The following is a 12,894-nucleotide window of genomic DNA, read 5'->3' as shown; positions in this document are numbered from 1 at the left end:
ATCAAGCACGTAATAAAAACACCTCACAGCCATAAAACACGTAATAAAAACACCTCACCACCACGAAATTAAAAACACCTCACAGCCATAAAACACGTAATAAAAACACCTCATAGCCATAAAACACGTAATAAAAACACCTCACAGCCATCAAGCACGTAATAAAAACACCTCACAGCCATAAAACACGTAATAAAAACACCTCACCACCACAAAATTAAAAACACCTCACAGCCATAAAACACGTAATAAAAACACATCACAGCCATAAAACACGTAATAAAAACACATCACAGCCATAAAACACGTAATAAAAACACCTCACAGCCATAAAACACGTAATAAAAACACATCACAGCCATAAAACACGTAATAAAAACACCTCACCACCACGAAATTAAAAACACCTCACAGCCATAAAACACGTAATAAAAACACATCACAGCCATAAAACACGTAATAAAAACACCTCACAGCCATAAAACACGTAATAAAAACACCTCACAGCCATAAAACACGTAATAAAAACACCTCACAGCCATAAAACACGTAATAAAAACACCTCATAGCCATAAAACACGTAATAAAAACACCTCACAGCCATAAAACACGTAATAAAAACACCTCACCACCACGAAATTAAAAACACCACACAGCCATAAAACACGTAATAAAAACACCTCACCACCACGAAATTAAAAACACCACACAGCCATAAAACACGTAATAAAAACACCTCACGACCACGAAATTAAAAACACCTCATAGCCATAAAACACGAAATTAAAAACACCTCATAGCCATAAAACACGTAATAAAAACACCTCACAGCCATAAAACATGTAATAAAAACACCTCACGACCACGAAATTAAAAACACCACACAGCCATAAAACACGAAATTAAAAACACCTCATAGCCATAAAACACGTAATAAAAACACCTCACAGCCATAAAACATGTAATAAAAACACCTCACCACCACGAAATTAAAAACACCTCATAGCCATAAAACACGTAATAAAAACACCTCATAGCCATAAAACACGTAATAAAAACACCTCACAGCCATAAAACACGTAATAAAAACACCTCACAGCCATAAAATACGTAATAAAAACACCTCACAGCCACGAAATTAAAAACACTTCACAGCCATAAAATACGTAATAAAAACACCTCACAGCCACGAAATTAAAAACACCTCACAGCCATAAAACACGTAATAAAAACACCTCACAGCCATAAAACACGTAATAAAAACACCTCACAGCCATAAAATACGTAATAAAAACACCTCACAGCCATAAAACACGTAATAAAAACACCTCACAGCCATAAAACACGTAATAAAAACACCTCACCACCACGAAATTAAAAACACCTCACAGCCATAAAACACGTAATAAAAACACCTCACCACCACGAAATTAAAAACACCTCACAGCCATAAAACACGTAATAAAAACACCTCACCACCACGAAATTAAAAACACCTCACAGCCATAAAACACGTAATAAAAACACCTCACCACCACGAAATTAAAAACACCTCACTACCACGTCATTTAAAAACACCTCACTACCACGTCATTTAAAAACACCTCACTACCACGTCATTTAAAAACACCTCACTACCACGTCATTTAAAAACACCTCACTACCACGTCATTTAAAAACACCTCACCACCACGTCATTTAAAAACACCTCACCACCACGTCATTTAAAAACACCTCACCACCACGTCATTTAAAAACACCTCACCACCACGTCATTTAAAAACACCTCACCACCAAGTAATTCAAAACACCTCACCACCACATAATTCAAAACACCTCACCACCACGTCATTTAAAAACACCTCACCACCACACAAATCAAAATACCTCACCACCACGTGATTCAAAACCACCACAACGTTATTAAAAACACTTCACAACCACGGAAACAAAAGTCTGAGGGAGTCGTGAAGTGAGAACACAGACAATGACTGCACCCGAGTTGCCGTTTTGTCATGGTTTAAACCAATCATAATTCAAACAATTATTTTGCACAAATGTATTTGTAATATCAGTGTTATCACATTTTATAAACAATTGAGGTTGAAAAAAAAAAATTCCCACCAAAAATTTCCCCCCCCAAAAAAAGGAAATTTTTCAAAATAAATACCCTTAGGACATACCGACGGGAGAGATATGTGCATACCAGAAGTTTGGTACGATTTCACAAAAGTTTGAGAAAGTAGTTCAGTGACAACACAACACAACACAGGACAGGACAGGACAGACGCTGCACAAATATATATATAGATATATACATACATATACATGTATACTGTCGGACCCCAAAATTCGCAGGGGATACGTTTCTGGGAAATGTTGCAAATGTCGGGGTTATTGTTTCAATGGAAAAAGGGGATAAGCTCCCGATTCATAGGGAATTTTTTTTAAAGTTCAACTTGTTTTCTACCACAAATGCACATGATTTGTTTCATCAAAGAAATTCTTACAAATAAGAAAACACAACACCAGGTACCATTTCCAATGTTTATGGAGGAATGCGATTACAGTTTGTTTAAAGTGCTTCACCAACCCTACCGCAAAAATAAAAAAACACAACACCAGCTACCATTTTAATTTTTACAGCGTAGTCCATCGGATAGAGCCGTCTAGAACAGTGTTTGTCCATCTGTATGTATGTATGTATGTATGTATGTATGTATGTATGTATGAATGTATGTATGTATGAATGAATGAATGTATGTATGTATGTATGTCCCCTCAAACGTATACCAATCAGAACTGAGAATCTGGTCACATGACATGGTAATGTGATTACGTCTGATGTCATTACGGCGGTACAGCGGCTGACTCTCCACACACCCCCATTTTGATTTATATGCCGTTCATGCCAAATATATCGTCGAACCACAATCGCCATGCTCTACCTTTACGTTTTTCATTCATTGTGAAACACAAACAAACCGATTGTTAAAATGACCATCAAATATCGAAAGCATCGGCGTTTCGGCTCTGCCAACAAAATGGTACGTACCCAACCCTTGTGGGGTATATAGATTACATTAGATCTTCGCTCAGTTCTGTAAGTAAAACTTACCTCATGGATGTCGAGATTCCTCCAAATTTCTTTGTTTAATGTTATAAACAGCATTAGCGACTGTTTAAAAAGCTAATCATGTGTGTTTGTGGTTTATAATATTGTTATGTCGACGTGGTAGAGCAATATGTAGAGCAGTTAGATCTGAGTAGGTAACATGCTTCGATGATGGATGGAGGACATGCTTTCATCCCTGTCTGTCTGTCTGTCTGTTAGCATGATATTTCAAAGTATTATGGATGGATTCAGATGAAACTTGGTGTGCAGGTTGTGTGTGTGTGTGTGTGTGTGTGTGTGTGTGTGTGTGTGTGTGTGTGTGTGTGTGTGTGTGTGTGTGTGTGTGTGTGTGTGTGACAAGGCCGAATTGAATCGATTTAGATGAAGATCCTTCATCCAGATGCGGATCAGAATCCGGCCGATCATCTCCCACCCACACCTCTCCCCGCCCTCCTCCACAATTATCTTCAAAAGAAGGAAAATGTCATTTTAATCACAGCTCACCATTCTTAACTATTCACAGTCATTTCACACCATCTGAAGAAATTATAGGACCAAACTAGGCCCACAAACTTTGCCCCAATAAGAATTAATTCCCTTGTAAATTAAGAAATTACTGGACATAAAGGGAAAAATTATGGAATGCAGAAAGAATTGCTTTGAAAGAAAGAAGGAAAGGTTACCCAGAGTGATAAGGGACAGCGATGATTGATAAAAACAAAGGAGGAAGCAGCTGAAGGTCACTGCATGGCCAGTGAGCATCCTGGATTGCAATGGAAGATTGTCCTTTCACATTGGACAACTGACTATGGGGCAATGCAAAGGACTTCTGGGAAAACCATCTTGCTGAATCTGGAGGAGGCAAAAAAGAACAAGGGAGTGAGTTTGATGTTCTGTAGATACAAATCGGCAATGTATACACACTGTACTTGGGGAGGGGGGGGGGGCGAATCATGGATGGGAACAAATTAAAATTGCTCTTGCACAAGTCCAGATCTTGTATGCAAGAAAAATCTCCTACAGAATAAATTTGATTCAAATAAGTTTGAAATTCTAATAATAAATCAGCTTATAAAGAACGTTCAAAGATTTCTGGGAACACGTTATTCATTGGCAACTTGGATTCATCGTTTTATTTTTACTTACAGTCATTTATTTCATTAATGTGACATTGTTTATTGTTTTGGAGTAAAACCCAAAGTTTTGCGATATCTTACTTTGCAAAAGTTATGCAGTTATATATTTTACTAAGATAGGGCATTGAAAACACATGAAATTTTTATGCAAAGATTAAAGCTTCAAATAAACGAATTAATAAATGCTGGCTGTGAATGACAAACGTACTCCATTACATGTTATACTGTAGTTACTGTATGGACAGTTGACTTTAAGTTTGGATAAAAATTATTTGACAACAACCCCGGGTCAAGATGTTTGAGAGATGACAGGGGCTGTGCTACTTTAATGGATTGGGTGATTGGGAGTGCGGGGTAGGGGAGGGTGAAAGACAAAATGAAGGCTTTTTTTTTTTTTTGTATACAAGATCGAGGCTCGTTCGTGTAAGAGCTAACATTAATCACAAAAAGACAAACTGACACAGAAAACATAAGATAAAGGGAGCGGGAGACAAGATGGGGAGAGAGAGGGAAGCACACAAGTACAACATTTGAGAGCAGGGACATCGGGAGATCTGTGGGAGGGAGAGGGCTTGGGGGGAGGAGGCATGGGAAAGGGGGGGTGGGGGAGGTATAAAACACATGGACACTGCTAGGACTTCCAGGAAAGAAGTCGGTATTTCAAAATAGTGGTTCAAAAAGTGGTATACATATACATATACATATATATAGATACATATATATTGTCGCGCAACTCCGATTAACACCAGAGGTGCGGATGCCGATTACGAGGCTTTAACTCCCGAGGCGGAAGCTCAATAGCGGATTCCAAAATCTAATCTAAGCGCGCGGAATGGAGGGAAACAGCGCAAGTCCCCGCAGCCTTATCTATTAAAATCAAACACCCGGTAAACTGCGTTCAGATATATGTACAAAAATAATGTAAGGATTTATTCAAATGAAAAAGGCAGGACAGGAAAATGCGCGCCGATAATAAATATCCTAATCGGGATCCCGCACACCAGCCTTCAAATACGCCACACAGGAAGATGAATAACCAAAAGAAAAACGTTCGTTATGTAATGTAAATGTAATGTAGTGTGCAGTCTTATCTGTCTGTAGTCTTGCAGGGTAACACGGCCCCGCTCGGCCCCGCTCGCGTGCCACCAGGCCCCGCCCCAAGCCTCTCGCCGCTCATGAGGTCCGTGCACCAAGCACCACACGTCCAATGCACCAAAAGCACCACGTGGCCATCGCAGGCCAGCGAGCTCCACACAAGGTCGATCTCCAACACGAGCACAAACTCAGAGCCAAGAAGAATGGCAAAAAGGGGAGAGGGCGCAAGTGTGACTGCACGCTATGAGCCAAGTCCAAGTCCAAGTCCAAGTCCAAGTTCGCTCTCTCTCTGAGCCAAGCGCGTCCTTTTTATAACCTTGCCGCGGTGACATCAGCCTTGGCGTGCCACCCAATCAGTGCCCTCCACCGACTCGTTGGCTGGAGGTTCGCGCCTACCGCGCCAACCCATCACTCGTTCCCTGTAGCATGGTCATAGCGCATGCTATTCGAGGTGGATAGGCCTGCCGGAGGTGTAGGTGGTGGCGGCCATCATCGGCGGTGTCCTGGCCTGGTTTCCTGTCCGTTTTCTTCCAGTCATGTCAGGGGGAAAGGCATCATTTAGTGTTGTACTAAAAGTCCTAACTAATGTCTATGTGGTCTGCAATGCCATAATGGACAAAGGTTTGACTACTAGGTGAGACATACAAGGGCTCTACTGATTAACCCCTACACAAACTAACACACGAATCTCCTGGTAGATTCACAATTATACACCTTAACCCGACAAACGCCTACACATGAAGAACTTATTACAGGTAGATTCCCTATCGCGACAGTCGAATACCTACCTATACAGATCTACCTAGCTCTAGATATTGCTCTACCCCAGACATAGCAATATATATACACTAAATAACCAAAAGTATGCGGACACGCCTTCAATTAGTGGATTCGGCTGTTTCAGCCACACCTATTTCTGACAGGTATATATAATCAAGCACACAGTCATGCAATCTCCATAGACAAACATTAGCAGTAGAATGGGCTGTACTGAAGAGCTCATTGATTTTAAATGTGACACCGTCACAGGATACCACCTTTCTAACAAGTCAGTTCGTCAAATTCTACCCTGCTAGAGCTGCCCCGATCAACTGTAAGTGCTGTTATTGTGAGGTGAAAACGTCTATGAGCAACAACAGCTCAGCCGCGAAGTGGTGGGCCACACAAGCTCACAGAACAGGACCGCCAAGTGCTGCAGCGCGTAGCACATAAAAATCGTCTGTCCGAGGTTGTAACACTCACGACCGAGTTCCAAACTGCCTCTGGAAGCAACGTCAGGACAACAACTGTTCGTCGGGAGCATCATGAAATGGGTTTCCATGGCCGAGCAGCTGAACACAAGCCTAAGATCACCATGTGCAATGCCAAGCGTCGGCTGGAGTGGTGTAAAGCTCGCCGCCATTGGACTCTGGAGCAGTGGAAACGCGTTCCCTCGAGTGATGAATCGCGCTTCACCATCTGGCAGTCTGACGGACGAATCTGGGTTTGGCGGATGCAAGGAGAACGCTACCTGCCCGAATGCATAGTGCCAACTGTAAAGTTTGGTGGAGGAGGGATAATGGTCTGGGGCTGTTTTTCATGGTTCGAGCTGGGCCCCTTAGTTCCCGTGAAGGGAAATCTTAACGCTGCAGCACACAATGACATTCTAGATGATTGTATGCTTCCAACTTTGTGGCAACAGTTTGGGGAAGGACCTTTCCTGTTTCAGCATGACAATGCCCCCATGCACAAAGCAAAGTCCATACAGAAATGGTTTGTTGAGATCGGTGTGGAAGAACTTGACTTGCCTGCACAGAGCCCTGACCTCAACTCCATCGAACACCTTTGGGATGAATTGGAAGGCCGACTGTGAGGCAGGCCTAATTGCCCAACATCAGTGCCCGACCACACTAATGCTCTTGTGGCTGAATGGAAGCAAATCCCCACAGCAATGTTCGAACATCTCGTGGAAAGCCTTCCCAGAAGAGTGGAGGCTGGCAGAGCAGCAAAGGGGGGACCAACTCCATATTAATGCCCATGATTTTGGAATGAGATGTGTGACGTTTGGGTGTCCACATACATTTGGTTATGTAGTGTGTATATATATATATACTAGCCGAAAGCACCCGGCGTTGCCCGGGTTCTTTTTGAATGAATTTACTACTATAATTCAGGTTTTACTCGCGGCCATAGAAGATTGACTACGATAATTCAGCTCAGCTTTTAATTGCGAAATGGGCCCAGCCCGGCTGAGGCGGCCTCGACCGGCCTCGCCACCTAGCCTATAACCTTCCCGGGGCCCGTCCCGACATTTTTTGTGTTAGAGGTTTCCTCCTGTCTTTCACCGTTCAGGAGATTAGCGTGTGCAGACAAACAAACAAACAAGCAACCAAACGAAAACTTTCTTTTATATAGATATAGAAGATACAGTCACGTGAAAAAGTAAGTACACCCCATGTAAAGTTTTGACTTTTTCAACATACAGCTATTTGATCTTCATTTCAACAATATTGATCGATAAAGGTGATATAATATAACAAATATCATGAAACATTTACATTTTGTAGTCCATTGTATAATTTAAAAATATATAAATGCAAATTTCGCATGTGGAAAAAGTAAGTACACCCCTACATTTACCACTACTTCAAATACCTAAAATTAGAATCAGGTGCACCAGCTCAGGTGCAAATGATTAGAACATCGTTAGAGAGGATCTTGGAGGAACCTGTCTGATTTAAACCTCAGACATTTAGTTTGGTTTGCTCTTTGTTGTTGAAGTGTGCGGCGTCACCATGCCAAGATCAAAACAGCTCTCTGAGGCCTTCAGAAAGAAGGTTATAGATGCCCACGAGTCTGGGAAGGGATTTAAAAAGATCTCCAAACAATTTGAAATCAATCATTCGACTGTCCGGAAGATCATCTACAAGTGGAGAAGATTCCAAACAACTGCCAACTTGTTCAGGCCAGGCCGCCGCAGCAAGTTCAGCCCGAGAGCAGACCGCAGGATGCTGAAAGATGTCTCTAAGAACCCCAGAATGTCATCACAGGACCTACAGGTATCTCTTGCCACTGTTGATGTCAAAGTGCACGAGTCTACCATTAGAAAGAGGCTGCACAAATTTGATCTACATGGAAGGTGTGCCAGGAGGAAACCTTTGCCGTCCAGAAAGAACATCAGGGCAAGACTAAAGTTTGCCAATGAACACCTCGGCAAAGACCAGCACTTCTGGAACAATGTGCTCTGGACAGATGAGTCAAAGGTAGAGCTGTTTGGCCACAGTACCAGAAAACATGTTTGGCGAAAACCAAAGACAGCATTTGACCACAAGAACCTGATACCAACTGTAAAGCATGGTGGTGGAAATATTATGGTTTGGGGCAGCTTTGCTGCATCAGGGCCTGGACAGCTCACCATCATAGAATCCACAATGAATTCTTCATTGTAGGAGACGGTGCTTGAGGATAATGTGAGGCCATCTGTCGGAAAGTTGAAGCTCAACCGAAGGTGGACCTTGCAACATGGCAATGACCCTAAACATAGCAGTAAATCCACCAAGGAATGGCTGAAAAGAAAGAAATGGAGGGTTCTGGTATGGCCAAGTCAAAGCCCGGATCTAAATCCCATCGAGATGTTGTGGGGGGATTTGAAACGAGCTGTGCATGCAAGAAACCCCTCAAACATCGCACAGCTGAAAGAATTCTGCATGGAGGAGTGGGAAAAAATTTCTCCCAGTCGATGTCAGAGACTGGTAGACAGTTATAAGAAACGCCTACTTGAGGTTGTTTCTGCCAAAGGGGGCAATACCACCTATTAGAGCCAAGGGTGTACTTACTTTTTCACGTGACTGTATATAATATATATGTGTATGTATATGTACACAAACTATAAATGTCCAAAGACAACATATTATAATTTTTGGACTAAATACATTTTGTCTTGCATGCTTCAAAAATATTTTTAAATGCAGTACATCTTTGAAGGCACCTTTGCCTTGCACAAACATGTTTGTATATTGTATTTTTCCATCTTCATTTGCCCTCATAAATGTGCAACTGTGACTGATTTTTTTTTATCGTTTAACCAGAACATCCTGGTGTTGGGCTAGCGGCTAGGGTGCCGGCTTAGGATAACCTAGGATCCTGGGTTCGAATCCCGGTCTGATCGCTGAATTAACGCCAGGGGGGTTGACTCAGCCTGATCATCCTTCCGAGGTCGGCTAAATTGAGTACCAGTTCACTGGTAATTCCCTGGTTGTCGTAAAAGGCGACAAACGGGGTTGGCGGCAGGAAGGGCATCCGGCCGTAAAACATTGCTTCAAAAAGGTGACCAACAAAAACAACAACAACCACGGTGCCCGAAAAAGGCGAACCCCCGCTTTGCGGGGGAAAATGGCCTCTAAAGGTGTTTTTTTTTTTTTTTTTTTTAAGCACAAGATGAAATGGCATGAGTACATGGGTTCTAAAAATCATCCATTAAAATATTTCCCACATATCACTTCATGTATTTGTTTTCTGAAGGTTCCCTGCATTCAAAACAGTCACGCGGTTGACTTCTTCTTTAACGGCCACGATTATTCCCACGTTATTGTGGTATAGGCCAGGGAAAGCTTGGCTTTCAAGGGGGTCTTTCAGGAACAGCTGGCCTGGCCTGGTGTTCGACTGAGGCGAGGGCAGGAATTTGAAGCATGGTGCTGGCGATAGCTCGCCTACTCTTCGCGAAGGACACCTTGGGCTCTTTAACATCCACTCACTAATTCCAGTAGATTGGACAACCGGCTTAACGTCTATCCAAGGGACATCACACACGTTGATGAATCATCCTGCCTGTGAAACACCAGGATGCAGAAGATTTTGCTAGTTAGGCCAATTCCCAAAATGGACCAAAAGCAAACCATCTCCATTACAGACTCAAAATATTCTTCAGCATTAATATCTACATTGTAGAATATGAATAAATAAAATAACTACTCGGCATTCTATACATTTTAAGCTCTCTCATCATAGATCACCTATTTGATTTCTTCCCTGGTAAACCAACTTCGGGCATTATTCTCCTTTTGTTAATGTTGTAACATATGAATAACTCAAATCTTGTAACAATAATGTTGTAACACTCTAGGTCTTCAAAACAGCTGTTCACTACCATCTCTTATCTTCCCCCATCCAAAACCTTGATCTTTTATACCCCCGCTAATTTCACCCCAATTCCACTTTTTTGAAATACCAACTTCTTTCCTGGAAGTCCTTGGTGTCCTTGTGTTTTATACCTCTCCCCCCCCCTTTCTCATGCCCCCCACATGCCCTCTCCCTCCCACAGATCTCCCGATGTCCTTGTTCTCTACTGTTGTGCTTGTGTGCTTCCCTCTCTCTCCCCATCTTGTCTCCCGCTCCCTTTATCATGTGTTTTATGTGTAGGTTTTTTTGTGATTAATGTTAGCTCTTACATGAGCCTCGATCTTGTATACAAAAAAACCCCAAAAAACCCCACAACTCTGACATCTTTGAGCTTGTGAAACCTTGCACTTGCCGACATTTATCCTTGCCAGCATCCACGTCCTTCATGATGAACTTTCACCCTCCCTCTGGTACATCACAACTTAGCGCACTGAACCTAACACAATTCCGGCTAAAATGGAAGCTTTTCCACATATTCCTTTCATGCTCTTGCTGGAAATGTCCACGACTCCATTACATTGCCAGATATGAAGTTGTATGAGCAGCTAACTGCTGCCCCGGATGGCATGAAGAAAACGTTAGTGCAAAGGATAATAATAACCGTGACTTTGTCCTAAAGGAATTGTTTGTATGACATCAGCCGGGAAGAATCTGCTCATTTTAGGGAAAACAATCAGGCCTTGAGATTACATGCGAGCTACAACGACTAATGAATGCTGCACCCGGTTACTGTCCCCAACGTGATCACTGTTCATTTAGAAGATGTTCACAATGTTGTCGCATGGACAAAATTCAAGCGGACATGTTTGGAAGATGTAAACACAAATAGCTTTCGAAATTCTCTCTGACAGTTTGATTTTATTGTCACTTTTGGGTGCGCAGAAGGGAGTTCCCATCTCGAACCCCCACCCTCCTCAATCAGCATTTCATCGCAATGTCCCAAAATTAATGTGTCACAAAGGTCAACGTAAAACAGTTTAATCATCCCTTTCACAACTCAAAAGGCCTACACTAACGAGATCCGCAACATTGAAGAAATCCCAACTACCTGGCCCTCCCTGCTCCTTTCGTTATCCCACCTTTGACACCAAATTGTCATCTCGATTGCCGACTCGAGGTCGGACCGACTGAGATTGGCAAAATCCAGGCTTTACTCAAACCCGGGATCGAAAGCACAGTGGGGGAAAGCAATCTCGGAACGCAACGCGAAGGACCCAGGTTCGAGTCGGAAGTTCCTAAATGCTACGGTACAAAATTGCAAAAAGGAAACGAGACGTAGTTTGAAACGAAATCCTTCTCGTTAACAACTGTTGAGGCATCGACGGATCCCAACGGGCGAAGTTTGCAAAAAATATTTTACAAAATACGGAGTTGTTTATGGTGCGCAGGTCAAAGGTGACGACGCGGAGCCAACGTAGTTACCGTTACTTAACAATGCAAGCTCTTGTAACCGTAGCCGAGTGAAGCAAAAGAAAAGAAACAACTTTGAGAGGTGAAACATGAGGGAGAGGGAAGCTGGAAAGGGTGGGAGGAAGAGGGGCTTGGGGGTAATGGGAGAGAGAAAAAGTTAACGGTCTAAAAAGAGAGGTAACCTATCAACAACCTCCTCCCTCCCATTCCGAAAATGTACATACATGTACATATACATATATATATACACATATTACGTCATTACTGGGAAGGTAAAGAGAGCAAGACAGCCAAACTTGCCGATGACGTGGGTAAAAATAAATAAATAATTCAAATCCTCCTGCTTCTCCTTGGGAGGTCGAGACGAAGCTGGAATGGAGCGAAGACGGACACGGGGGTCGTTTCTCAAGGGTTTGGGCTGACAAGACGAGAGGGGGGAGAGAGAGAGAGGAGATGAGAAAAGGCTTGAGGGTTGCTAAAGGAACGTGGACATTTTGAGGGGGAGGAGCGGAAACACGAAAGCAAAGCAAGAGAGGGAGCTAGAGAGGAATCTTGGGAGGAGAGAAGAAAAAGTGGGAGATGAAGGCTGGAGGAGGAGGAGGAGGAGGAGGAGGAGGAGGAGGAGGAGGAGGAGGAGGAGGAGGAGGAGGGGGGGGTGATGTGTCTGGGGAATCTTCACAAGGCACGACAATGTACCCACTACTCAAGAGGGAAGTCCGTCGCAAAGATTTGAAAAGGTTTATAATTTACATGAACCAACCACGTGGCAAATGTAAAATGAGACCATTCTGATTGGCTACAGCGAGGGGCCCACAAAATGACGACGGGTTTCTAATTCTTCCCCAGGTAGATGAGCCATGATTATGATTTCCTCCAAACATCCCATCCAACGCCAAGAGAAACTCATGGAAAAGCTGCGGAGCATTCTTACTTCAAACGGCCATTTTGGGAAACATATATGGAGTGAAATGAACAGGTTGA

General features: G+C 42.8%; 1 protein-coding gene across 3 annotated transcripts in view; it reads right to left on the bottom strand.

Moving 5' to 3' along the window:
* The window catches only part of LOC137412694 (discoidin domain-containing receptor 2), a 140,884-nt gene extending 128,535 nt beyond the window's left edge, over nt 1-12,349 (bottom strand). For all 3 annotated transcript variants that reach the window (XM_068097979.2, XM_068097981.2, XM_068097982.2), the window contains exons 1-2: nt 12,214-12,349; nt 3,799-3,967 (exon numbers count right to left, since the gene is read on the bottom strand). In XM_068097979.2, the coding sequence (XP_067954080.2) occupies nt 3,799-3,877 (79 nt within the window). In that variant the 5' untranslated portion in view covers nt 3,878-3,967; nt 12,214-12,349. The remainder of the gene's footprint in view (nt 1-3,798; nt 3,968-12,213) is intronic.
* Between the last annotated feature and the right edge of the window lie 545 nt (nt 12,350-12,894).

The sequence above is a fragment of the Myxine glutinosa genome, chromosome 6 (genome assembly GCF_964187855.1).
Source record: "Myxine glutinosa chromosome 6, kmMyxGlut1.1, whole genome shotgun sequence".
NCBI lineage: Eukaryota > Metazoa > Chordata > Myxini > Myxiniformes > Myxinidae > Myxine > Myxine glutinosa.
This window is presented reverse-complemented; position numbering and strand designations above follow the sequence as displayed.